Consider the following 27,987-nt stretch of genomic DNA (forward strand, 5'->3'; position numbering starts at 1 on the left):
AGGGGAGTGAGGCGAGAGGGAGGAGAAGTAACTGCCCAGCCAGTTTGCGTCACTGCCTCGCAGAGCAGAGAGCAGAGCGAGCTGGGGAGAGCAGACAAGTTTGAAGGGGAGGGCAGGCAGAGTTAGCGGCCCCCGAGGCGCTCCTCTCCCACCGCCCATCCCTTTCCTGTCTTCTTCCCCTCTGCTTCTCTCTCTGCCCTTAACTTTTCCCCGAAAACCTCTTATTTAGCCAAAGGAAGGAGGTAAGGGGAACACTCTCCCCTCCCCCCTCCAAAAAACCCCCTAACTTTTCCAGTCCGGAGATCGCAGGGGAGCGAGTGGGCGCCCAGCTGGCCATGGAGCTGCTGTGCTGCGAGGTGGACCCGGTCCGCCGAGCCGTGCCGGACGCCAACCTGCTCCAAGACGACCGCGTGTTGCAGAACTTGCTCACCATCGAGGAGCGCTACCTTCCCCAGTGTTCCTACTTCAAGTGCGTGCAGAAGGACATCCAGCCCTACATGCGCAGGATGGTGGCCACCTGGATGCTGGAGGTAAGTCTGCAGGCAGGCACTCTGTCTGTCCCCGCCCGGACCCCCGACCCTACGCGGAGACCCTGGACCTGGGAGAGGGCAGCCTCGGCGCCCGTCTCCCAGCTCCCATGCGAGAGGTTACCCCGCGCCCTTGGCGAGACGCATGGCTTCCTTTCTGTTCCTTGTGGGGTGCGAGATTCACTAGGGGAGGGGGAGGGGGGAAGGAGAAAAATCTAGGAGAAGCGAGGCTGTCCTGGGGCGGGGGTGGGGGAGCATCCCGCGCGCGTGTGCCTGCATGTGGCTGCCTCCTCTTCCCACCCTCCTCCCGACCTGTCTTGCGAAGCCGAGGCAGCTTTCGGTGCCTTGAAGAAGGGAGGAGGAACGTGAGCCCAGTCCCCAAAGTTAAAAAATGAGCTCCCCCCCAAGACCAGGGCAAACTCTTCCGAGCCTTAGGTCCCCGCATGTGGTCGCGACTCCGCGTTGGCACTAAGGGGGGGGGGAGGGGGAGGGCGGAGGGAGGAGAAGAGAAACGGGGAATTCAGGAGCCCCGGAAGTCACATTGAAGGAACGTGTGTTTTCGGGGAACCCAAAAGGACCACTTCTTTCCCCTTGCTCCGAACCCTTGCCGAGCGAGCCGTGTGCCCACGTCTGCACGGCTCCGGACCTGCCGGGCTTTCGCCATGTTGCTTTGTAAAGTCGGGGTGGAGAGGCTGGAACCCGGCGCCCGCTCCCCCCTCGCACCCCACTATTCCAGACACCCTACTTCCGATAGTGCCCTCCCCCCAGACCCCCACCTCGCCAAGGTTACTTACGGTTCGGCCTCCAGTTTCCTGGGTGCGGAGATTTGGGTGGGGTAGGAGGGGGGAGGAGGTGTGTGCAGGAGGGATAGCGGCCCCCCCCGAAGGAGCGGCCGAAGCCCCCCGCGCTCTTCTCCCGCGGCTCCCCGTCCTCGTCTGTCCCCCAGTCGTCACCACCGTCCCCGGCCTCTGCCCTTGCGGGCCGCAGCCGGACACTCCCGCCGCGGCGCTCACCCCTGCAAGTTTCCCCTCGGGATCCGAAGCCCCAGGGGTCGCGGTACAGACCTTCCCGGCACCCGAAACCTCCGTTTCGGGAAGCCGGAGGCCTCTGGGGGGTTTTCATGCCGAAAGGGCTGGTGTGGGATATTTCCTCGATTTTTAATTATTTTTTGAACCCGTCTCCCCTGCTCCGACTCCGGCCGCCCAGGCTGCGCGGCGCTCGCTCCCTCCGCCCTCCCCCTCGCTTCCCCACCTCTCCCCACCCACCCCCCCAAATGCGGCGCCTAGGCCGCGGAGACCCTCCCCGACAATTTTTTCAATTGTCGGGAATGATAGAGAGGGGTCTGGCGGTCCGGATGGGACCAAAAACGAGACCCCCGGAGCCTCCAGAATATTTTTATTGATTTTTTGAAAAGATGACGAAATCCAAAAAAGAGTGAGTGAGCGAGTGCGGAGTAGCGCGCGGCCCACGGGGGCGGCGGGCCCGGCGCTGCTGCGCGGCGCGGCCTCGGCCGCCCGGCCTCTAATCCACCTCCCTTCGGAGGTTTTAGGCTCCCGGGGAGGACCCCAGCACGGGCGAGCCATTTAGATTTACCCCAATTTCCTCGCCTTCTCTCTTATCACTTACGCTACTCCCCTCCCCCTCCCCCCGCAAAAATTCAATTTCTGTCCTGTTTCCAGAGACTGCGTCTTCCTCTTTAATTCTCTCTTCCTGATACGACGCTCTCCCCCGACCCCGACCTTTTCCCACCCGTGTCGTAGGTCTGCGAGGAGCAGAAGTGTGAGGAAGAGGTCTTCCCTCTGGCCATCAATTACCTGGACCGCTTCTTGGCCGGAGTCCCGACTCCGAAGACCCACCTGCAGCTTCTGGGGGCCGTGTGCATGTTCCTGGCGTCCAAGCTGAAAGAGACCATCCCGCTGACAGCCGAGAAGTTGTGCATTTACACGGACAACTCCATCAAGCCTCAGGAGCTGCTGGTAATGACTGCCTCCTTTCTCCTGCCTTTCTGCTCTTCCTCCTTGCCGGGCCTTAGCCTGATATGCTTCGACCATCTGCTCCCAAAACAAATTCTTAGGACCCCCAAATTACCCATCCCTGGAATTTTCTCACTTCTGGGAACACTCTCCTTTACTATGAGACTTCTTGTGTTCCTACTGTGTGCTGGGCATGTGCTAAGTAATTCTGAGGCTACATGCATGGATAAGATTCTCAAGGTTTGTGTTGGTGAGATTCATTTGCCTGTGTGCGTGCGTGCGTGCGTGCGCGCGCGCGCGCGCGCGCGCGCGCGTGTGTGTGTGTGTGTGTGTGTGTGTGTAGGGGAGGCATGGAACATGGTAATATTTTAATTAAATCGTAGGGGAGGCATGGAACACAGTGGTAGTATTTTAATTAAATCCCAAATTTCCAATCACTGAATTCTGAGACAGTCATGGACTTCTTACATGATAGGAACGTGTTGTGTGGTGTGCCTTCTAAGAACCCCGGAGTTCAAAGGTAGGTCTTAGGTATCTCTTAAAGTCTCAGGACAATCTGCACGTAGTAGCTGTTCACTAAATATCTGCTCATTGACTTTTGAGCGCAGTCAAATCTGGCCCCTTGTTGGAGGATTCTGAAGCCTGGATTCCTAGCTCCAGTGGTCTGTGACCTCTGTACAGACACAGGGGACCTGTCTGGACTCTGGTTTTCTGCCAGCAAACCTTTTTCCCACCCATTCGGACTCTTGTCCCCTGCAGCCTTGTGCTTACAACGTCCCAATCGCAGCCCCGTGGCATTGGTAGAGCGGCTCCGGGGCCCATGTTCAGGGATCTGCACACCTATCTCTTCAACTGTCTGGGAAAGGGGCCCCTCTTCCCGCCCCCTCCTCCTCCTTGCTGCCGGGGCCTGCCCGAAGTCCACAGGGCCGGCCTGGCTGCCAGAACTGAGCTCTTTGTGAGCAGCTTTCCTTCCTGGGGCTGTGCTGCCACCTAGCGGCAGACATGTGCAAAGACGGGGAGGCATCTCCGAGGATGCAGAGGGGCATGAATGACCTCACCTTTGAACAGCAGCCAGATTTCAGCTGCTTCTGGTTTGGTCCGAGAGGCCCAGAAAGGTGCTTTCTTCTGGGAGATCTGCTTCCTTTAATAATGGTACAAGTCGAGTGGTGTATACTCACATTCCCTGCGGGAACGCATGGCTGGAATTTCAGGCCATCTTGGAAGACGCTGGTTGTGTCTATTGGGTTTTACCCTGAACCTCCCATAAAAAGCCAAGGCCGACTTTAAAGCCGGGAAAGAAAAAGTTGTTAGAATTTGGATCCGGTTCTTTTTCTCATGGGAGACCAGGAAAATGGCTCTTCCTTTTGCTTCACTGTTTCAGTATGTTGGTGTTTAAACATGGGGTACTTGGAACACCCCAGATTTTCCAGGACCTCCCAAGCGAATTTATATTGCCGCAGACCAACCTGTCTCTTTCCATTCCCTGTCTCGTTATCCTGGAAGTTGAGATCTGGAGGAGTCCTATTTTACCAATGAGAAAGCTGAGGCCAGCGAAGGCGGGAGTCAGCCCAGACCACACAGCCAGCCGGTGCCTGGGAGGGGAAATGGGACTCAGTAGGTCAGGATCTTAGGGGGAAGGGGAGCAGGCTGCACTGGCGAGCTGGTCTCTTGCTCTCGTTTGTCTGATGGTGATCGAGCAGTAGGCCTGTTCGCCCCCCGACCGCACGTATTTTTAAGGCTTTCTTTTTGGTTTGCTTCCCTTTGAGCACAGTTCCTCCAAAAGTACCTTCAATAGGGGGAGAGAAACAAGACTTTCCACGAGGTGGGCTGCTGGTGACAGGCCCATAAGAGACAGGGTTGCATTGCGTCCGCATTTCAGCTGCGGGATTCCATGACCTTGAACAAGCACCTTCACCCTGCCCTGAACCACCTCCAGCTGCAGAATGGGGTTGCCAGTGACCATCTGGTCCTTCGTGATAACAAAGGCCCGTGAAACATTTAAGGGGAAGGGTGCTCTGTGTTTGAGTATCATTTCCCCGAGATTTCCGCATCATGTGTCCAGGGGAAAGTGGGAACAGCAGAGAAAAGTGGCACTTTTTGGCACCAACTACAAGCAAGCTAATTGGTTGCCAAGGATTTGGGCCAAGAAACTTAATTTTGAGCTTTAACCGTGTACATCATTTTTCCATGAGGATTAAAAAGACTGCTAATGCAGCAAAGAGGCATAGACAGTAAATTCCTACTCAAGGGCCACAGTGACCTTGGCGCTAGCTTACTGTAGGTACGACCTTCTGGGTGGGTGGGTGGGTGGGAGGGGCCACAGCCTCGCCTGGAAGTCCGGGTTGGGGGTGGGGGTGGGAGAGGGAGCCAGAGAGGCAAAATAGAGGCAAGTGCTGTCTTGGCACCAGCTACCTGAGCTCGTCACCGACTTCAAAGCTTTGGGGCTGCTTGATAAATGGGCCCACCTCACAGTCTGGTAGCGTCCTAATAAGCATTGTTGATACTAGTCCAGATCCTGACCCCTCAGGCCCTGGACACCAGGTCAGCCTGTGGGTTTTCTTAGACCCTTGCCTTCCTCCCTCCCTCGCCAGGAGTGGGAGCTGGTGGTGCTGGGCAAGTTGAAGTGGAACCTGGCAGCTGTCACCCCCCACGACTTCATCGAGCACATCCTTCGGAAGCTCCCCCAGCCCAATGAGAAGCTGTCTCTGATCCGCAAGCACGCGCAGACCTTCATTGCTCTGTGCGCCACTGGTAGGAGCCACTCCAGGGGTTGGGCGGGGGGGGGAGGGGGAGGGGGGATGGGATCCTGGGGGAGGCAGCCTGCAGCCCTAACTTCTGTGGGTTGGGGGTGGTTTACCGGAGAGGGTTCTCCTGCGTAATCTCGAGTCCAAGGTTTCATCCTGGGGTTGGCTTTTTCCTACCTTTATCTGAGCTCGTCTATTTTTTTTCTCTGCTAAACTCATAAATGGTTTATGAGGACAGGTGTGGTAAGGGGGAAAAAAACCCAGCGCCTGTTAAAATATTCTTTATGGTGTCTACAGCGCTCTTTGAAGATTACATATACTGCTCTCGGCTTGTGTTTAAATCTTTAATCTTTTGAGGAAAAGGATGGCTTGGAGATAAGCCCAAGCGGAAATTTGGGGGGAGCAGGGGCAAGTGCAGGTTAAAGGAACACTGTCAAGATAAATACAGGCCGCCCTGGAGCAGTTCTCTTCGGCTGTAGGGCATTTACTGCCTTCTGGCTGCCCCCTCTCCTGGGTGGGGGTGGACCTGTGGGGTTTTCAGCAAGGACCTGCGTCCTGAGCCTGCGTTCTGGTGCCTTCCCTCCACATGTTACTGTTTGGATTTTGGTTACAGCCTTTAGCTTCTGCAAAGCTTCTTGGCATAAGAGCTCTACACCCACCAGGCTGCTCCCACAATTGATACATAGGCCTTGTTTGCTGTGCGTTTTCCTAATAAACTGAAGGCAGTGATTTGATACTGTCTCATCAAACGGCACCTTGACCAATTTCTACTGTATTTTTCCCCTAATGATAGCAGCCATGGGAGAGACTCTGAATCTGTACTTGTCCAAGGCAGAAACATCAGAAGGTCCTGTTTTCACAATCAGAAACGTTAGGTAAAGATGTGACGGGGTAAAGCTCTCTCCCCCAAGGAGAGCAGGGTTCACGTTTGCTGGGCGTGTGCACTTGAGTTGTCAGTGGGTCGTGGGGGTAGACTTCTTTCAACATCTTGTTACATGTTTCTCTGCCTGCGCAGAGGGGCGTCTGCAGCAGCGCATCGCTCTGGCCACAGTCAAAAGGTCGGGAGTTGCTACTTACTACTGGGTGACCTCGGGTAGGCTTCTTGACCTCTCTGAACCTCAGCTTCTTTGTCTGCAAAACGTGCCTATTGCATCGGGATCCTACCACCTTTTCAGGGTGGTTGTGGAAATGAAAATCGGCGTGCAGGGAACCAGGAACCTTCATAAACCAGCCAGCACGCCCCGATGCTAACTGTGAAAGTATCTCTTGATTTTGATTCTTCTGTCTAGGGCGGGTACAATGACTGTCCCAGCCGCCCCTATCTGGGTCCAGCAGGACCTGGCGCTCCACCCGGCTGGCTTGGAGGCAGGGACCAGCCGCCCGCAGGGGAGTCCAGGGCAGGCCCCCTCCCTGAGCTCCCCTAGTCCTGCGCTGCAGCCCCGCGCCCTCCGCGGGAGAGTCAGCTGCGCGGATGTCCTTGCTGCCTTGCAGACAGTGACCGTTCTTTTCTCCCCCTCGTTCTCCTGCTGTCTGGCCTGCGCCCTAGGGGTCAGCCCCGTATTGACTTACTTTGTCTCCCAGGCCCAGCTGGCCCTTCCTGTCTGCTGTCACTATCCACTGTGGAGAAGGGGTCACCAGCCCTTTTCTCTCTGGCCCTCCGACAGCCGCCCCCTGACCCTGCACCCCACTCCCACCCCATGGCCCAGTGCTCGATCGTCAGCGCTCTGCTGTGACCTCGTCTCCCATGTGACGCAGCTCTTGGGGTCTGTCTACCCACTCCTCTCTAGTCTCTGACTGGGGTCAGGAGGGTGGGGGGCGTTGTCCAGACTACCAGCAGATCCCCAGATTCTGTGAAGGCCCATTATCCAAACTGGGGGATCCCATCCCCCACTCCTGGCCTTCTTGCCCAGATCCTTGGGGTAGCTGCCAAGTTTGGGGCCAGAGTAGGGAGCCTGGGATTCAGGGACTGAGGACAGAGGTCCAAGGGGAAGCAGAGGAAGTCGTGAAGAGAGAGGAGCTCACTTGGGCCAGAGCAGGCAGAACTCCTCCGACCAAACGAAAACCACGGGCCAAGTACTACGTCCCGGGGCAGGCTGCTCAGAGCACCAGGAGGTTCTCAAGACATTTTCTGGGTCTAGGAGGGGTGAGCCTGTCTCGGAAGGCCTTTCTATCCCCTCATCTGCCCTCGAGCGAGCAAGAATGGCTGGGTGCCATGGCATCCCACCACGAGGGGCTTGACAGCAGCTGGCCTGATGGTCTGAAAGCCAAGGGCTGCTTTTCTTGAAGGAAACACCTTCCAGTTAGATGAGAGTCCACATCCTGGGACCAGGGTGTGACGAATGGGCGGGTGCCCAGGACAGGTCGGCAAGTGGCAGGCACTGGGGACAGAACCCCAGGGAGATGGGTCCCTCCAGCCTGCTCTGTCCGCCCCCTGCTCCCCATGGACCCTGGGTATTCAGCCTTGGAGCTGAAGGGCTCCAGCAGCCAGGGGCGCAGAGGCCCCAGCAGATCCGGAGAGGGTGGCAGCCGACCCTCAGGCCTTGTGGCCAGTTTAGGGGAAAAGCTGCTGTGAAAGAGCTGGCAGTGGTCCCCTAGTCTGCGGGGAGCCCATGTGTGTGAAAGGGGAGGAGGCCGTCTTCCTGCTCAGGGCTGAGGCTTACCGTGCTGGCCAGATGGGGTGGGGGGTGCCCTGTTTCCTTCCCTGCTCAGCCCTGAACAGCTCCTGGGGCGGAGACTCCGGCTGGTCCTGGTCACTGGAGGCACTGGGTTGAGGGGAGACTTTCATAACCGCCAGCGCTGGGCACTCCCTCCCTGGAGCTTTGGATGCTGGGAAGCAGACTGGGCCTGAGCATCCTGGTGTGGCTCGGATGGTTGAGCCCCCAGGTCGTGAGGAAGGAGACCATGGAGATGACTCAGGATCGCGCTGGAGTAGGGAGATTCTTGATGCATGATGTCATGCTCAACAGATGATTCCAGTTAGTCTAGAAGAGCCAATGGCATTGACTTTGAACTTGGTGTGAGGGTGGGGGAGAGGGTGCTTAACCTCCCTACCCATGGTGCCCCGCATCTCCTCTTTTTGCCTAGGAGCCCCCCTGCACATCAGGGGCTGTCCAGTGCACGAGTGCCCTCCCCCCCAGGGTCCCCGGGGCCTGGGCCCCAGTGGTGAAGACACCCCAATGCTTTCCTTCCTGCTGTAAGAGGTGTCTTGTGACTCTCCACCCCCAGGTTATAACGGGACAGTGGGGGCCCAGAGAGGGTGCATGACTTGGCCCCTGGTCCTGAAAGGGAGGCCTGTCTGAGTGGTCGGAACATGGAAGGAAGAGTCGAAACCACTTCCATCCATGGGCCTCTGAGCTGCTGTCACCACTGAGAGGCCGAGGGGAAGTGGCCTGCTGAGTAGGGAGTCTGGTTCTTCCGTGAGTGGGGCCGGTCTGGGTCTGGCTGTAAGGTGGGCGAGGAGCAGGCTGCTGGCCCTCACCCAGCCCCCTACTTCCCCCAGGCCTCTGGAGTTAAACCCCCCATAGCTTGTCAGGCAGCTGGCCCCACGAGGACTGGGTGTGCCGAGCCTGCTCTGGGGGCGGCAGGTGAGGTGTGAGCCGCCAACGTCGTCCTGTGGCCAGTGAGCACCCTGGCTTCTGGCCTTTGCAACCCCCACTGACCGCAGGTTGGAGGAGGGGAAGCAGCGCATCTTGGGTTCTCTTTCCCTCTCTCGCCCCCTAGTGGTGAACAAAAGCACAGCGCTCGTTTGGCCATCAAGGCCTCAGCCCCTGAGCCAAAACTGGGGGGCAAACCTAATCTGCAGTTTCAAACCTGCTGAGCTCAGAACCTTTTCTCCAGTGAAATCTTGCCAAGCCGATGAACGTGGAGCCTTTCTCCTGCGCTTGCCCAGATTAAGGAGCCCAGTGGGGCCCCAGGAAGTCCTTGGGAGGTTAAGGAAGGAGCTCCACGGGGTCCCACAGCCCCCAGTCCCCGGATGGGACGGGTTCCCGTCGCCTGGACTCGAGTCAGCGCTTCCTCCTCTGAACTCTTCTCCCACTTCAGATAGGAACGAAGACCCTGTGATCCCAGTGGGGAGTGGGAGGGGCCCTGAGCACTTCACCTTCTGGTTAAGACATTAAAAAGCCCAGATTGCAGAGTGCAGTTGCCTTGATCTTACACCCAGGCCCGGCATCAGACGTGAGACAAGTCACTCAGGCTCTCGGGTGTCATTGGTTCACCCGGGAAAGGAAGTGTCTGGAGACAGATGGGTGTCACCTTGGTTTTTGTTGACACCTCCCTGAGGAAGCAAACAGCAGCAGGGCTGCCTGTGCTGGTTGGTGGAGCTGGGGTCCCCCAGGGCTGTCCCCTGCCTCCATCACCTCGTGGGGAGGGAGGAGGTCAGGTCCGAGCTGTTGGCACGTGGGGCTCTGGGTGAGACCACACCCGAATGAGCGTGGGCCTCCCTGGATCTCGCCCCTTTCTGACAAGGCAGCAGGCGGTGGTGGGGACTTGTTGCAACATACACACCCTGACAGTGGAGGAGCCTCCGGGCGGTGCAGAGCCCTCGTCCTCCCGGCCTTGCCGTGCTAGGCCTGCTCTCGGCATCAGCCTGCAGCCCCGAGAAGCCAGGCTCCTTCCCCTCCCCCTGCAGATCCTGAACAGAATCTCCAACAGTCGGAATTGGCCAATACCGCAGGAAGCCCCAGGGGTCAGAATACCGGGGTGATGACAGTGACGGTGGTGGCGGACTGCTTACCCTGAGTCAGGCGCTGTTCTCGTCACTAAATCCTGAGAACAACCCTAGGAGGTGGGTAGAACTATCATCCTTATTTGCAGGTGAGAAGACAGAGGCTCAGAGAGGTCGGGTAACCTGCCCAGCTTCGCACAGCTGGGAGGTGGTAGGACCAGCCTCCATGGCCCGCACCTTCTGGGGCTTGGAGATGCTGGGCCCAAACTCTCCCATCTCCTTGGGGAGTCCTCTTAAGTGTCTCCGATGCTCCTGGCTGCTTGGGCACTGCCTTTCTCTGAGGAGTCCCTTTCGAAGTCACCTAGCCATTCTGAACGCACCATGCTGTGTTGTCACGCTGCTTTCTGCGTCTCAGAGAAATTGTCCAATCTGGACTCATCCCTGGTTAGCTAATTGTGTCCCACTCTGCTGGGGGAGAAGGGAGAGGGTGTGTTACAAAGCCAGGCACGCTTCACCTCTCCGGGTGGGCAGCTCGGGGTGCAGAGACCCTCACCCCTGAGTGTGCCCTCCTGCACCAGTGATGTAGAGATTTCTGGGAGAGTGTTACTCGGTATTTTATTTTTGCTAAAATAAAATATTTCCTCCACCTGATGGTGGGAAATTTACATACACCTTCTCTGTATCCTCTTAGCTCCCCAACCTGCGTGCCTGGATACGCATTTCTATTTTTTCTCTTTTTCTATATGTATGGACAGTTGTAGCATGGGCTCATGAAGTTTGATTTATTTTTGGCGCCCCCCCCCCCCCAAGTGGATACTGTGAACATTTCTCAGTACTGTTTCGTAGCCGAAGTTTAAGGTCTCCACAGGTGAGTGTGGAGGGCCAGCTAGGGGAAGGGCGCGACCCTTCAGCTGTTTGATGCTGGTGTTTCTCTCTCTGCTATTTCCCCTACCAGCGGAGAGGGGGTGTCCCTGGGTGTGGTCTTGGGGCAGCCCCTGAGGCCGGGCGGAACTGGTCTGTGGAGGGAGACGCCTTGTGACTCTTGCCGCCTGGTGGAAGCCGCACTGTGTCCTGTCCTCTCTTCCTCATCCTTTTCCTTGGAAGTCATCCTTCCTCCAGAGCCTTAAGTGAAGGCAAATCAGAGCTGGAAGGCCCCTGGGAGATTAGGCAACCTAGTATCTTCCAGCTTGTGGGCCCAAACTATAAAGGAAGAAACACAGCTTCTAGTGCCACTCAGGGGGCACATCAGCTACATCAACCGATACAAGAGTTTCTTAAGACAGTTTCTACTCTTACTACTCGGGGTCACCTCCCGAAGCCTTCTGTTCCATTGTGTTCCAGTCAACAACAACACCACACGGTCACGACCCACCGATGAACTTGGTGACCTGCCGATGAGTTGAAGTCAGGAATACTAGTTAGTTAGCGGGTCTAACTCCCCCCTCCTCTTAGACAGCGGGGAGCCCAGGGGCTCGGAGGGCGGGGTCACCAGTCACCTGCCAGGGTCTGGGGTGGGGCTGGGCCTGGCTTTGCAGCGGGCATGCTGCCTTCTTTGGGCAGTTGCTCAGGCATCCAAAGAGCGGCTGTGGGGCTGGCCTGGTCCCTGCTGCTCCTTGCCCCATCAGTGCCATGGGCTCCCTCTGCATTTTCCTCACAGAAGAAGCAGGGTACAGTCCTGGGGGCAACTCCAGCACCGGCTGCACCACAGGACCATCCATGTACACCCCCCAGCTTGCAGAAGTTAATTCATTTGCTTAAAGTAGGAGTTGACTTGCAGGCAGCAGGCTACGAAGAGAGGCATGTGTGGGGTGGGCTTCCCGGTCTGAGGCTGGGTGGAGGGGGCGGGGGTGGGGGCATCTCCTCCCGCCCTGCCCTCCCCTGCCAGCTGCTCCCACCCCGGGCCGCTGTGGGCCCAGGGCCATGGGCTGGCGGCCTCCTCCGCATTGTGACTGTCACAAGGGGAAGCTAACGAGGTTACTGGGCAGAGAAACACTCGTGATGAGACCTACAGCAGAGCGGGAGGCTGGCTTCGTCACCGTCCAGGGGACCGAGAGGGGCTCTGGACAGCAGATACTGGAGAGCAGGTTTTGGGTGGAACGCCAGAGTAGACAGCCCTCAAGAGGTGGAAACGGTGAGTGGGCTAAGAAAAGAAGGCCAAGGAGAAAGACAGACAGACAGGCGGCCAGGCCTGCTGTGTTCGTAGGATTCAGCCAGGAGGGAAGCGGGCAGGCCTGGCTCCGTGACCCAGCACCATTTCTGAGCACATCCCTGACTTGATGGGGACGGTGGGGTCACTGGGAAAAGTGCTTCAGCGGAATTCATTGACAGAAGAGCAAGAACGGGTGGCGTGAGCTGGGGCTGTTTCTGCGGGGTCAGCCTAGTGCTTCTGCTGTAGCTGGAAGTGTAACCCACGTCTTCCCTCTGCAGCAGCCCCGCACCCCCCAGCCTTCCATCCCCACACTCCGTGAATTCACTAGAGTGACGGCAAAACTAGAGAGAGCCCCCCGCCCCGTGGCAGGTTCTCTCCACCCGGGACTTCAGTTAGGACGAGGGACGAAACTGTGGCCTCTTTCACGTGTCAGCACAAGGCGGGGGGTTGGGGGGCTGCGGAAAGTCAGAAGGTTTCTCAGCCCCAACGTTAAGGTAATGATTGTGTGCGCCTTCCATAGGTGACGCGTGGGTGACACGGGTGGGAACGTGTCAGGTACTGGACGTGCTGGCAGGTGGCAGCTGTTAGCAGCAGGAAGAGGGGCGAGGGGTGGGGATCCTTCAACCTCCTTCGATGCGCAGCAGCGGCAGACTTGGTCTCCGTCAGAGGAAACTGATGTTTGGGTCCCCAGGTGATCACGGGAGAGCCTCCTCTGTTCCTGCTCTTGGAGAGGTGGGGGTGGAGGGGGTTTGAGCCCCTCGGATTTGTCCTCGTTTCCCACTTCTTTCTAGCCAACCCCCACTTTCCCTGCAAGAAGGTGGGGTCTTCAGGCCCGAGAGTCATCACATCTTAGCCAGGTCACCCATCTGCTCGGATGCGGTGGTCAGTGCCGAGCGCGCGGGTGAATTCCTGTCCTTTCTCCGGATGTTCTGAGGACCCTTGACTTTGGGGGGAAGAGGAGGATAGTGTAAAATCCCACCTCGTTTCCCTTTTTTTTTTTTTTTAAATAAAATCATCTTTTTTGGTTTGAGCCACGTTAGTCCTTGGGGCTCGTCCCAAGAACATGGCAAAGTCACATCAGAACTGTCATCCTTCCTAAGACATACCTGCTTGTTACCGCCCCCTCCTTCTGACATCTGGAGCCCTGGGCCCATGTCCCCGGTATGGCACGTGGGTTCAGAGCCCCTGCTGTACTCCCGCCATCAGCCCCAGGGAGGGGAGACCACGTCTCACCCACCTGCCTGCCCACCGGAGCCGGACACCCCAACCCCATTACAGCATCGTGGGACTGAGTGGGGAGGAACCTGGGTCCTCCGAACTCACTGCATGCAGTCAGATCAGCCCTACCCTCCCTGCTCAGTCTCCTCCTTTCAAATCTGGAACCACCACTGTGAGGGCAGAGGAAGGGCGTCCGGGGAAGGAAAGACAGGAGAGGATGCGTCTGTTGGGTCAGGGCTCATGGGCAGCTGGTCCACTGCCATCCTCCAGCCGCGCGTCTTCAGGCTGGGAGCCGGCCCTGTGCCCTGACCACCTGCCTCTCCTTCCCGCAGACTTCAAGTTCGCCATGTACCCGCCGTCAATGATCGCAACTGGAAGTGTGGGCGCCGCCATCTGCGGGCTCCAGCAGGACGAGGACGTGAGCTCGCTCACGGGCGACGCCCTGGTGGACCTGCTGGCCAAGATCACCAACACGGACGTGGTAGGTGGCCCCGTCCTCTCGGCTAAGACTGGACGTCTCTTTCCTCAGCCAGTGGGTGCGAGATGCCGTGTCAGAGGTCCCTTTGCTGTTGGTTTCTGTTTTCTAAGATCAGCACCTGAGGTCGTTCAGAACTCAGCAGGTAAGGCCTCCAGCTAAGGTTTCTGGAGCCGTGCGCCATCAGCTGGAGGACAGAACTCAGCAGGCCGGCCGAGGGGGCGGGAGGGCTGTTTACTGATTTCCTTTGTGGCTGGGGCTTCCCCATCCGTCTGAATTGTTGCTTCGTTTCCATTTATGTACAATCCTCAGCCTGCGTCTCCTCCAGTGTGGAGCTTTCTCGTCCGCTCACACGCGCCGAGGCTGGAAGGCGCGGCCAGAGCGAGGCTGTCCCGCGGCGGAGGGCGTGGGAGGACGGCGTCTGCCCCCGCCCACCTCTCAGGCCCGCCCGCCTCTCACTTCCCTTTAGTTCAAGGGGATGATGGATTAAAAAGCACTTTAAAAAGTACAAGTGCCAGACAGATGCAAGGAACTATTATTAGCTATAGATTTTTCCATTCTGGGTGTCCTGTGGACAGTTCGGAGGCTGTAACTCCTGGTTGCCAGAATTCAAAGCTCCTTAGAAGAGGAGAGGTTTGGGGCCAGACTGGGCTCTAATGAGGCTCTGGTTCGGCTGGTTGGAGGTTGCAGGCTTCAGAAGGTCCCAGTTGCTTGATTCCGTTGATTCTGAAGGTCAGGGAGGCAGGTGGTGAGGACAGGTCGGGCCCGGGGGGGGGCAAGGGCGGGGGCTCCCAGAGCTGGGACAGGAACCTGGAGGCTCCGACCCTGCCTGGCCTGGGAACTCGGAATTCCTTCCCTGCTGCAGTGCCGGGATCTTTTTGTTTGTAAAAGGCCTTTGGTTTAAAGCAATTCGACAGAGGGGTGTCAGCTCTGAGGCCCTCTGGAGTCACCATGGAGAGGCTCGAGAATGCAGGGGAACTTCATGGTCACCCCCTCAGGACGTTCTGGGGCATCTGAGTGCCCTCCTGTGGGAATATATTGAGGTCAGGGGTAAATGTGGTTTACAGGCCTGCGGCTGGTGCCTGCACCTGGGATGCTGAGCAGAAGGTTAAATGTCAGAGCTCCCAAGGCTGCAGCTCGCTGGCTCCTCACCGCCAGCCCATCCCCCATATTTTGCCTTGGCCTTCATTACCATCTCAAGGAAGTGGCGAACCGAGGGGCTGAAGGGCTTAATGGAACCTCCCCTTCCCCTCAGGCAGTTCTTAGATGTGCTTTTTAAGTGCTGGCTCCAGGGAGTATAGCCTGGAGGTAGAGTGTGTACTTAGCTTGAGGGAGGTCTTGGGTTCAATCCCCAGTGTCTCCATTAAAATATATATATATATGTATATATGTGTGTATATACATATATACATATATATGGCCAATTACCTCCCCCCCTTCAGAAAGTGCTGGCTCCGAACAGGCTTTTAAAGCATGCTCTCCCAAACACATACTGAAAAGACCCTCCAGCGCACCTTCCCGTGGAGAATGCTCTTCGAGTCCTCTCGACACAGACCTTGGACAGAATTTACCTTTACAGAAGCAGCACGCTTCCTTCCTTCTCTGACCTCCTATTAAGGCCCCTTGCGGAAAGTCCAGCCCCTCCTCGACCCCCGAGACAAAAATGTCCACGACAAGAGGCTGAGCCCTGCCATTGTAACCCCCTCCAGATAATCACAGATGCGGCCTGACGGGCTGGCTGCACACCGGGTCCCCGGCCTGTCCCGTACCTTTCGGTCACCTTTTGTTGGCTTTAGGTGGTCAGAGGTCACTCCGGGGTGCCCCTTGAGCTCGTGGGCTGTGCCTTGCTTTTCAAGACTGCAGACCAGTCTCTTGTTTCGTGCTGGAATTACTGCTTGCCCGGTTCAGATACTGCGTAGCCAGGCTGCATTCAAGTCAGACTCGGTTAACTGGATACAAAACTGGCTTAGAGGTTCCTCCTAAAAATCGCGGCTGTGGAACAGAGATGTGAGCACTCGGGTGCCTTATTCTCGCCAGTGGGCCTGGGGTTAAACATTTTCATGTTTGAAACTGAAGCGTGCACATCCCACTTATTCAGGGAACAGTTCGAGACCTCGGGAAGCTCCCAGCTTACCTCTGGTCCCCAGAGCCTGGCTCCCTCCTGCCCTCCCTGGGGAGGTCCCCAGTGGCCAGCTGGCTGTGTGCTGACCTCCAGGCGCCAGGGCTCCTCCCGCCCCTCAGCCTGTCCCCATTGAAGAGCTGAAGCTCCGAGTGCAGGAAGGGGAGAGGCAAGACTTCAGGATGCCTTGGCATTTGAGGGAGGCGAGTCTTGCTTCCTGGACTCTGTTTACCATTTCAGGAGACAGGCAGCAGGGCATTCCAAGCGCTGATTCCCTGCACTCCTGGGAGGGCTTATTAAAGGCCCACTGGGCACAGGTTGTCACATTGTGAACAAGGCACAGGGACCCAAGGCAGCGCGGGAGGAGTCGGGGTGGTGGGCAGCACGTGGAACATAAGAGATGAGGTTCCTGTCCTCAGGAAATGCCATGATCGTACAGAGAAGCCACAATAAAGCTCACAGATGAGTGGAGGGGAAGTGATGTGTTGGCAGCTATAAATGCAGCAGGAGGTCAGCCTGCAGGAAGGCGCTCTGCTCTCCAGGCCTCCTGTGAAACGCGGAGTAGGGACTGTCACGTTTTCATCACTTCGTGATAGAAAATGTCCTTGGGATGGAGAAGGAGAATGTGGTATGCACACGCAGTGGAATATTAGTCAGCCTTAAAAAGAAGTGAAATTCTGGCATATTCGTCAACCAGCACGAGCCCTGAACGTGTTAACAGACATAAGCCAGACACAAGAAGACAAACAGTGTATGAGTCCACTTATACGGGGTTCCTAGAGTCGTCAGATTCGAAGGGACAGAACGTGGAATAGAGGTTCCCAAGGCCCAGGGGTGGGGGGATGGGGAGCAGCTGTTTTCTGGGCATGGAGTTTCTGTTTGGAGAGATGGAAAGTTCTGGAGATGAACAGTGAAGGGACTTGCCGAATGCACATAATGCTAACACTGTACACTTAAAAAAATGATGAAGAACGTAAATGTTATGAGATGTGTGTTCTGCCACAACAAAAAGCTGTGTGTATACACAGACACGTGGAATGTCCTGGGGCCACACTGTAAAGTGCCCAGAGGGTTGCACTGAGCCCTCCGTCGGGCTGCCCCGCCGGCCCTGGTGCCCGGCAGACGGGAGTTGGGAGGAGCTGGCGTTTTACCCCAGACCCTGCAGTTCTGTGCAGCCCCAGGCACCTGGCACAGGGGACCCCGTCCAGCTGTGTCCTCCATCCACGGATTGTCCAGGATCAGACTGGACAGAGGGCCCCCTCAAGTCCCCCAAAATGGCCAGACCAGTCTCCCTGGCTCCCTGGCGGGCGGCAGGAAGCCTTGATAGGAGGGACCCAGGCGGCTCTGAGAAAGCTGGTCTCTGTTGCTTGCTCTGGTTGCCAAAATAAACCGGAATGCTTCATTCCAAAGAGAAGGCTGAGTGAGAAGGCTGACAGTTTTACAGGGAATAAAAGTCTCCGAGGGTGGTATATTTTAAGGACTCTTTCCTTCCACTCAGAAGTGTTGCTAAAAACAGACACCAGCCAGAGAGGCTGTTCTGGCTTTGGGGGACCATCTAAGGGGGCATCCATTGCCAAGGGTAAGTTTAAGAGGGGGGACCGGCACTGTCCCCTCCCCAGCAGAATCGAGGTCCCTCTCCCATCTCCTCGGCATCCTGCTCGCTCTTGGCACCAGCGTTTATCTCACTGTTGGCTTGTCTGTGGACTCTGAACAAGACCCGGCTTTGACTCAGCCCTTTCTCCAGAGCCCCTGCCCCTGTCGCTGGGGGTTGTTGCTGACCAGAGAGCGAGAGGGAGGGAGGAGGAGGGAGGAAGGGGTGGAGGACAGAGGCGGGCAGGTGGGTTTCAGGGGTGCCTCCAGTCCTCTGGTCCAGCCCGCTCCTTTGGAAAGCTAGCTGCATCTTAACTTCGCCAACGTGCCAGGGGCCTCGGAACGTCGTGCAGCTTTATCTTGGATTGAGTCGCTTCGCTGTTCCGTGACACGGTTTTCCTAAGTCACTAGTGCACAAGTTTGGTTGAGGCTCACGGGCCACGAGGATGTGACATCACTGGAAGACACGGAACAGAACAGGCATAGACCAGAGTCATCGGTCTGTGTTTATCCTTTTCTACCTTGGTTTCCCCAGAACTCTCTGTCACGTGCTTACACGTTGCGCAGAGAGGATTCCAGGATACCCCCTCCCCTAGGGTCATCCTGGCATATTATGGTCCTGGTTGTCAGTGAGCTATCAACAAACCGTCTGCAGAGCCGCAGAAGACTTGGTTTGGACAGCGTGTTGTTCGTAGGGTCCCCAGCTTCACTGGTTTCTCAGCCCTCATAGCACACCCTGCCCTGAAGACCCTTGGGTCCCTGGGACCATCCTTTGTGGACTGGATGGGGCCTGTGGTCAGGACCCTCCAGAGGAGTCTCTGGAAGGGAAGCAGGGGGCGGGGCAGCTGACGGAACAGACTTAGAGGCCGATGCCGCCCGCTCCTGCCTCATTTTCCTGCGGGCCTCATTTGGTATTCAAGGAAATAAGCCAAGCGGGCCGGGAAGGAAGGAAGAATGAGACAGTTCCCTAAGTTGTCTCTGCCTGAGTTGGCCGCGGGTCTGGGCTCATTCAGCCCTTTGTCCGCCTGTTGAGTGCAGTGCGTGTGTGGTGACAATGCCGTGATGCAGTGACACTGAGCGCTGGTGGTAGGAGTTCCGCCGCCCATTCATGGAGGCCGAGGAGGGTGCAGGGCGCGGAGCCGGAGCCAGCAAGCAGAGGAAGTCGGGGCCGTGGAAGGAGTGGGGATCACAAACACGGCTGTCAGGGCTCCGGGGCGGGGGGCGGGTGAGGGGGGCACACGTCATCACTGGGGCTGGAGGTTTGCCCGACCTCCAGCGCTGCGGAGTGCCACCTGTCCAGGCTGACAGACGAGCACTGTGGCTCCGCTTTTAATCAGCTTAATTTGGGGCATCACGACACAATGGCTGGTGCTCTCGGAGGCCGCCCAGAAGCCAAGGAGCATCTTTCCATGGGAGGCGCTGCCGGGGTCTCCTGGACCATGTGCTCCGTGTCCCTCTTTCTTGGAGATTCTCTGCTCTGCCTTTCCTTACAGCCCGGAAGCAGCAGAGGGATGTGGGGAAGAGGGTTCTGGAATTGGAGGCTCGCCCTTGGAAGGCCAGGGTTCGCTTTTAACTAGATGGAGCTGGGGGATGAGCCAGCATCAGTGGTCCAGCTGTGGAGTGAGGGCCTCCAGAAGCCTGCTGGAGCCCCCGGCTGTCAGGCTCTGTAACGGTGGTCGAGTGTCGCCATAGAATTCCGCCTCCCTGCCCTCCCGCTCTTCCCCAGCCTCACCTCCTGTTCCCTTCAGGCTCTGCAGCTTGTCTCCCTTTTAGTTCCTTCTTGGGGCTTGGCCCCCTCCTCCATCCAGGTCATGCCCCCCCTCCCCCAGTCCCAGGCACCGTCCTGCCGGCCAGGGAGGTTGGGAGCCCCTTGCGCAAGGCCTGCTGCCCTGCCCCCTCCCCCTCCCCCTCCCCTCACGTCCCACCGGCTCCCACCCAAGGAAGGCGCACGCTCGCTGGGAGTGCAGTGCAGGCTGTGGGCTCTGTCTCAACGAAGGGGATGCTGATTTCCCTCGTGACACAGTCAGGGAATAGAATGTTCAACATCGCTGGTACCAGACAGGTCATTTTTCATCTAGCTGAGTGGTCCTCGCAGCTGAGACTCGGGCTGTTGGTAGCCAAGTCGTGCAGAAGTGGAACCAGAGGAGGGGTAGATGGAGACCTCGAGCTTGCCAGGAATGGGGACACAGCCCGCCCCGAGAGCATCAGCTTCCAGCTCTGTCACTGATGGGCCTCTGGGGTTCAGGGTGCCTCATTCCCGTGGGAGCCACTGCAGTCGTCCTTTTTAAGCAAGAGCTGTCAAACATGAAGAGCTGGAACAAGTCCATGCTGTGCAGCACAGGGAACTACACCCAATGTCTCGCGGTCACTTGTGATGAAAACGAATCTATGTGTGTTCAGGTGTGACTGAAGCACTGCTGCCTGCACGCCAGAAGTTGACACAACGCTGTTAAGTGACTCTACTTCAATTAAAAAAAATCACACAAACAAACAAAAAACATGGTCAGGAATGATTTTGATTGAAAGGAGGGTTGGTGTTTTCATATGAAATCTTCCTTCGTTCTATTCAGGAAAGCTTATCATGTGTTTGTGGCTGGAACTTATGTACATGTGACATTTGGTGCCTGTGTTATCTTGAAGTGCCCTTGAAGGGACTGCCCAGTGTGCTGGCCCTCCCTGTAGGACTTTCTCCAGATTCTTCCTTTAGGGTCTCAGGCTGCTGGAAGGGAAGGCTGGATGCCAGCAACTGTAGGAATATTGGTGACCCAAAGAGAGACTCTCTGTGGCCCCAGATCAAGTTCTTCAGCTCTCTGGACCACCCTGTCTCCTCATTTGAAGGGCCACCTATCTCGGATGCCGGTGTGGCTAATGCAGTGATGATCTCGGCACCCTGAGTCGGTCAAATTGTCGGGGTGGCAGGGGTGCTGACCCAGATGACCTCTCCATGGGGCCAAGATAGAGGATCCGAGGAATGAGACTTGGATAGGGTTGGCCGGGGGCTCCCCAGGGGATGGTCGGGATGAGTTCTGCCTGTCATCGTTTTTTGCCTTGTTACCCTTGTTAACGTTCAGATTCGTTTTTTTAGATTGGAAGGTCTTCCGGGTCTCGGGTATCTTCCACAGAAATGCAGGTGCCCCGACAAGCATCATGCCTTTAGGTTTAACCGTGCAGCACCTTCGTAAGCGGTGAGGGAGGGACCAGAGACCAGCCACTGCAGGGGCCTTGGAGGAGGAGCAGGGGGTGGGTGGCGGGTAAGGCCCGTCAGCTTCCTCATCACTGGTCAGGGGCTCAGGCAGCTCAGAGGACGTGACCAGAAGAGGCTGGTGGGACATGCTGGTGGGTCCTCGGCAGTCAGCCCCTGGCTCTTTGTCTGCTTGTTCAGGGTGGACGGAGAGCTCGGCGGCCGGGGTACGTCTGCCCTGCCGGACACTCCATCCCCGCTGCCTGATGCAGTGCCTGCCTCCCCTGTCCTGAGCCGACGCTCACTCGTACCTCGTTACAAAGAAATCTCGGGGATTCTTGCAGATTCAGGACTGACTTCTCATGATTCTTAATACGTGGTGCGTTGAACCTAGCACTTTATCTAAATGGTCTTGGTTGGTCCTCATTTCCTTAGCTTTATTTTACAGGTGGGAGAACCGAGGTCAGAGAAGGAAAATAACTTTGTTCCTGAGTAGTTCACCCCAACTTCATTTTAGACTTTTGGAAAATAAAGACAGCGCTTTTGTGTTTGGCAAACAGTGAGTTCTGGGCAGCGAACAGTACGCAGGGAAACAGACGAAAGGGAATCGCACACGAGACCTCGGAGACACCCAGGCAGAGTGGTGTCACATGTTCTCCGTGTGGAGACGCTGCTTACGAGAGGGCAGAAGAGGGCAGGAAAGCAGCCTTGCCGAGGAGAGAGGCTGGGGAATACCTACCGTGTGAGCCACTTCTTTAGCTCACACCCCGCTTGCTGGCGCCAACCGCAGCCCCTCCCTAGTGACACCCACGAATCGCTGCTGTGTCCCCTGGCACCCAGCTGACAGAAGCTTCTGCCTGGGGCCAACACACTCTGAATCTTCCCTACCAAATACAGACATACCAAAGCAGCACTGCAAATTCTTGCTTATTCCCCAAATTAGACGGCTCTGCTGTCCAGAATTTTGTAAACGTTCTGTGCTGTATTTTTACGAGCATAAAGGGAATGGTAAACAAGCAGAAAAACAGATCTGCCGGTTTTTAAGCACTTCTGCAGGGGATGTGGGGGTCAGTACAGGTCAGTCCATTCTCTTGTCTGTCCCTCAGGTGCCACGTGGGGGGGGGGGGTCTCGTGTAGTCTCACAGTCTGGGGGCTGGCTGTCCCGTTTTCCCCAGCACCTCCCAGCGTCCCAAGCAGGAAGCATCTCGCTGGCCCTCTGATGACCAGGCACTGCGTGGTCGGACGTGGCTTCGCACCTCTGCTGGTGCCGGCCTGATTCTCCTATGCTTACGGTTCCCCTGGGCTTCTGTGGGCTTCTGCTACCATTGCAGATTCCGACTAGATTGGTCTGGAGAGGGCCAAGGCTCTGCATCTCTAACACGCTCCCAGGGGTGCTGATGCTGCCGCTCCATGCCCCCCCCCATTGGAGTGGTGAGGCTGCGCGGTGCCTAGAGGACGCACCTTCTGTAACTGTCCAAATTCCTGCCAGAAAGCATGCGTGGACTTGGGCGAGGCTTGACTCGTGTGTGTAAGATGCTCTGTCTCCCGCTGACCCTGCTGATGGCTCTGGTCTGCACCGTTCTCCTTCTAGGACTGCCTCAAAGCCTGCCAGGAGCAGATCGAGGTGGTGCTCCTCAACAGCCTGCAGCAGTACCGTCAGGACCAGGGCGACGGATCCAAGTCAGAGGATGAACTGGACCAGGCCAGCACCCCTACAGACGTGCGGGATATTGACCTGTGAGGATGTCGGGCGGGCCGATCGGCGGAGAGACGTGTTCAATCTGTTCTCTCCGTCTCTCCGGTTGTGTTTTGTTCTCTTGTGTTTTAGGATGAAACCTTAAAAAAAAAAATTCTGCCCCCCTACCTAGATCATATTGAAAGATCTTTTAGAAGTGAGAGATAAAGGTCCTATAAAAACGGAATAATTAAAAGCATCTGGTGCCTATTTGAAGTACAACAGAAGGGAATCCCTTATCTATGCGAACAGTTATTGTTTGATTATGTTAAAAGTAATAGTAAGATGCTTACAGGAAAACCTGCAAAGTAGCTAGAGAAAAAAATGTACGCCTGCAATATGGGAACAAATTAGAGGAGGCTTTTTTTTTTCCTTCATGTTATGAACTAGCATGTATACACCCCTTGTAGGATAATTTGGAGGATCTGCGGATGCCACTTGTGGCATGATTAGAGTGCAAAGCAATGAACTCGAGAAGGAATTAGAAATAAGGAGGGACGTGGTGGGGAGGGAGCTACCTAATAGTCTAAACGCGATCGAACCATTTTGGATGGAGAAGCGCCCTTGCCCCGACTGCCTGTTTGTTACTAAGTCAAGAGCGTTGCTAAGTCTCTAGCTAGAACGTTTGCTGTCTGCAGTAGCTGCTACCTAAGAGATGTGCTGTTTCGCCCGTTGGACGCAGGTCATCGCATCCTGGGTTTTGTGTTTTCGGACATCTTGCTGCTTCTTCCAAACATGGTTCGTTGCGGACACCACCCGATTTTTATCTAAAGGGGCAATCTAGCTATGGGCCATCCCCCACGCACCCCCCTCCAAAAAAAAAAAAAAAAAACTCCTATGAAATGGAGGCAGACAGAGCCCGAGGGTGGGATCTGGAATGGAACCTTTTTCTCCTGACGTGTTAAAGAGAGTCATGTGACCTTGGCATCCCTCATTCGGAAACAGACGAATTTTTGGTGCTGATTGGCATGTCTGGTCCACAGGCGAGCGTTGTTATAAACCATTCCATTCGAAAAGCACTTTGAAAAATTGTTCCCAAGGGATAGATGGGATGGTTTATGCAAATCATGCAGAGTAGCTGCCTCCCTTCTTCTCCTGTCCCCCCCCCCCCCCCCCGTTGGGTTACTGTTCTCATCCTGTATCTCACATCCTCTCGTATCCCCACTGGGACTCAGGACACATCCCTTTCCGCTGAAATTCCCATCACAACACTCCTTCGAAAAAGCGTAAAAACACAGATCTGTTACCATTTCAATGGCACAGAGTGATCTTCCCCACCTCTGTACTTCTCCTTTGGACACAGAAAGAAACTTTACTGCTGGTGCAAAGGTCATCAGAGTGGCATTTTGTTCCCGGTTCTGTTTTTGTTGTTGTTGATTTCATTGCAAAGTTGCATTCAGCGTACTTGAATTTCTTTTGTTTCCTCTCCACGTCTTAGAGGCATTCAGTTCGCAGAGAGGTTGGAGCACCAACTTTTTTTTTTTTTTTGCACAATTATAATTGACAGGTAATGAAGCTATTAAAATATTTGCCTTTTTTAAGTAAAAAAAAAATCAGAACAGGGCTACTTTGAAGAATTATTTTATACACAGAGTCTGCCTTGTTTCGTAGTATGAGGGTTTAAGATGGAGAAAAATCTAAGGGTCTCTTATTTTTCATTTTATTATGTTCAGTTTTTTATTATTTTTTTTTTTTTTTTTGCGCTGCTAAGAAGCTAAGAACATTCATGGTCACTCACGTTAACAGTGCGTAGCTGTCATGTCTCACCGTGTGCTGCTATCTTATAAACGTGTTTATAATATATTATTTTACTGCTTAAATTCCAAGTCCTGAAGTAGATGGTTGAGATAGGAGTTCTTCGTACTGGAAAAGCCCTTCCATACAGAGTTTGTTTTCTTCTGGTAACATATTCATGGGTTTTTTTTTTTTTTTTCCTCTCTGATCACATCCTTCAAAGACAGAGTATCTTTACCTCAGGTTTACTGGACAAAAATCAATAGCTACAAAAGAAAATGGTTCATTTTTGTTCTCATAATACCTCACAACCGTACAGTTTCCGCTTGGGGGCCCGTTCGTTGGCAAGGGGAAGGCAGAGTGGGGAGGAGGCCGCAGCCCCTCCCAGGCGGAAGGTGGGGAATTTGGCCCCAGGGTCTCAGGCCCAGGGACCTCTTCAGTCATGAAGGTCATCGGGCTCCCATTTTGACTCCGGTATCCTCATCATGATGGAAAAAATGCAACTGAACCAAGGGGCTTCCCCTCCCCGGCAAGGCCGGCTCTCAGCACAGAGGTTGAGGCAGCGGGCCAGGAAGTCACGGTCTGCACTCGGGTACCAGGGACCGGGAGACCCACTAAAGAATTCCGGCGGTCTCTTGGGAGAACCTCACCTTGCAGCCCTTTCTAACGCAGGGCTCTCATCTGCTCCGGGTCCCTTCGTCTGGAAGCCTTCCCCTCTCTCTGGCCCCTTCCCGGACATGGGCAGCCCCCCCGCCCCCCCAGCTCAGGGTGCTCTCGGAACCTGCAGCAGGCTGGGGGCTGGGGCTGGCCAGCGCTATGCAAGGCCGGGTCCTCCGCTAAGTGGTTACAGAATGGTTTTCTGGTTTTAAATCGTGCGTTGAGAAATGGGTCTGATGAGTAGAGGATTGCTAGTGGAAGGGAGGTGGGGAGCTGCATCTCTCCTGAGACGCAAGTCCTGATGAGTCCGTCTCACTCGCAGTGTGTTGGATGGGGTCAGGACTCAGCAGGTTCCTCGACCCCTAACGTTCTAGGGCTTTCTGGTGGGCCAGTGGGTGGTGAATTCTGAGGTTTGGGAGAGGAAGGCTGAGCAGCCCATGTTTGACCGAGAGCCCCACTTGGCACGGACCGCTCTTCTGGGCCCGGAGGGGCGCCACAGGATGGAGGGAGGCCCAGGCCCAAGAGTTCCCGGGAGTCTCGGAGCCTAAAGAGACGGCCAGGTACAGATTCCTTTCCCCGTGACCAGCCCTTAAGCTCAGACAGGCAGCGAATGAGAGAACCTGACAAACAAGGAGGGGAACAGGCCGGCAGGCTCTCCCCCAGTCTGTAACTTTCCACTTTTCCTGGAGCCCCGGGGCCACTGGGGCCTTCTGACTTTTTCTCCTTCCCATCCTTGGGGCCTGGTGGGATGGGAGGGGTGGGTTTGCTGACAGGGACAGTGCCAGGTAATTTGGCCCTTCTGCCTGTTCCCTCCTGACACAGAAGTCAGCCTGGATTTGTTGATTGCCTGACAGCCTCTCGTCGGATCTCGGTTTCCTTGCAGGAGTCTCTGTCCCAGAGGAGTCTGGTTCTCCCCGTGGACTCTGTTCCTCTTCCTCTCCTCCCACAGGAGGGGTTCCAAACGTGTTCTGGCCTATTTCTGCCTTGTTGTCTTTCTATCTCTACTTCTTCCCTTTGGTTTTTTGTTTGTTTATTTGTTTGTTCTTCTCCATCAGTGGGGGCTGAGTTGTTGCCCTAGCCTGCCAAATTTTGTTCCTTCCCCTATTTTGGCCAAACCTTAGGGGGAAACAGCCTTGTACGCCAAAAATAATATGCTAAGCAGACTTCAGTACCACGCGGGCTCATGACGCCTAGAAGCCTGCAGGTGGAGGCAGGGGACAGGTGCCCTGGCAGAATGTCCCCCTGTGCTGAGAGGAGGGGCCTCTCTCCGAGGAGGCCGTACTCTGGAACTGACCCCACCCCACTGAGCAGCCCAGCCCGTCCCACAGCCCGGTCCCCGTGGGTCTGCCTGCTCCGTGCAGAGACTCTGCCCTGCCTCCCTCGTCGCCCGAGTCTGGCACATGTGGCTGGGGGTGGAAAGACAACCCTTCCCTTTGAAGGGGCTGCATCCCGGCCCCTTCAGGGGTGACCACGCAGCCCCGGAAGCCCGGACAGCAGCAGGATGGAGATGACTTCCTCAGAGAGGGCAGGGAGATTTTCTCTGCATGGGCCGCAGGGGCCAGGGCTGGGAGGAGAACGAGACTTGCACCTTATAGCATGTAAATAACGATTTTCTAGTTCAAGAAGAGCGTATTGGTAGAGTGGGCCTGAGGGGTTGGAACAGGGAGGAAGTCTGGGTAAGCCAGCTGACTTCTAAGCCCAGAGGACTCTTCTTCATGTATGTTTGAGACAGTCCGACCCTGAGAATAGCTTTAAAAGGGAAATCAGTGCTGAGACGGTCAAGTCCCCTGAAGCCAACAGATGGAAGCTCTGTCTCTGTGGCGTGCAGGCTGGCTGCTGTGGGCGGGGCCACTCGAACCGCTGTCCACTGGTACTGAACAGGGCAGAAGAGTCCGGGGGGTGTTGCCAGCATCCCCTTCCCACGCTGCCTCACTTGATTCTGGATTCGGAACAGCCCGGAACAGCCCCCTCAGCCAGAACGACCCTTCTCCTCTGTGTGTCTCTGCTTGTAGACTTGGCTTGGGCTGTCAGACCCGACCCTTGGCTCAGGTTTCGAAAAGCCATCGGCAGCATGTCCACTATGCTCACCAGGCTGGAGCTGCGACATTTATTCCTTTGCCTGCAGCCTGCTTTGGGGAAAAAAAGTGCCTTACTGACTGTAGCCATTAGAGTAGCCAGTATATTTTGACAGGTGCCTCTCCTTTGAAAAAAAAAAAAAAGTTTTCCTTTTTTTTTTTTAATTGGTTTTATTTCTGACTGCTGGCCAACTCTTAAATCCCCAGCAAATCACCGGGCCATTGGATTTTTTCCATTATGTTCATTACCTTTGTACCACGTACCTCAGATCTCTCTCTCTCTCTCCCTCCCAGTTACAGTTTCTCGTCTTGGACTTCTTTTATTATTATTATAATTTTTTTTTTTTTTTGCTTTAAAACAAGTGTGATGCCGTATCAAGTCAATGTTATTCTCTCACAATGTACTCTTTAAGAGGTGTGGGTGTGTATTTGGGGTGCTAGCAAGTGCTGAAGTGATGTGATCGGTGTAAATGGAAGGTTTTTAGGAAGTATGGGAAAACAGTGTTGTGTCGGCTGTGATGGTGACATGATATGTAGTCAGCTGCCTTTTAAGAGGTCCTGTCTGTTCAGTGTTAAGTGATTTTTAAAAATAATAACCTGTTTTTCTGACTAGTTTAAAGATGGATTTGAAAATGGTTTTGGATGCAATTAGGTTGTGCTATTTGGACAATAAACTCACCTTGACCTGAAAAATCCTCTGGCTGTTTTGACTTATCTCTAGACCAGCCGTCCTCAGAACGGAACACAGCTTTCTCACGTTGGAACTCGGTTGGCAGCACTGGGGGTCGGGGGACACAGGAGTCCTCACCTGGAGGGCCATCCACGTGTGCGGCTGCGCGGCCGCTGTACGAGCAGGCGGTGCCGTAGTTCTTCCTTGTGGGTCCTCCGGCAACCACCTTACAAGCGCGAAGCCGCAGCCCGCCTTCAGAAGGTGGGTCAGTCACTGCCACGGGGACCTGGCATAAGATGCTAGTCCCCTGATCACTGCCAGCTAGTCCCCTTGGGTGTGAGCATTTCCCGGTTTCCCAGAAGCCCTCAGTGCCACCTCCAGATTTGGGGTTGGGGGTTCTCTAGAGAGCCTCCCCCCAAAGCTTTCCCGGGTGCTGGCGGCAGTCGGTGGCTTGAGCCTGGTTTCTGATTGTTC

General features: G+C 55.7%; 1 protein-coding gene across 1 annotated transcript; it reads left to right on the forward strand.

The window, feature by feature from the left end:
- Positions 1 to 62: 62 nt before the first annotated feature.
- Positions 63 to 27,536, forward strand: CCND2 (cyclin D2). The gene is made up of 5 exons (XM_074357613.1): positions 63 to 530; positions 2,288 to 2,503; positions 5,092 to 5,251; positions 13,610 to 13,758; positions 22,234 to 27,536. The coding sequence occupies exons 1-5, from the start codon at positions 336 to 338 to the stop codon at positions 22,381 to 22,383; spliced, it is 870 nt and encodes a 289-aa protein (XP_074213714.1). The 5' UTR covers positions 63 to 335; the 3' UTR covers positions 22,384 to 27,536.
- The last annotated feature ends 451 nt before the right edge of the window (positions 27,537 to 27,987 follow it).

This window comes from Camelus bactrianus, chromosome 34, assembly GCF_048773025.1.
Source record: "Camelus bactrianus isolate YW-2024 breed Bactrian camel chromosome 34, ASM4877302v1, whole genome shotgun sequence".
Taxonomy (NCBI): domain Eukaryota; kingdom Metazoa; phylum Chordata; class Mammalia; order Artiodactyla; family Camelidae; genus Camelus; species Camelus bactrianus.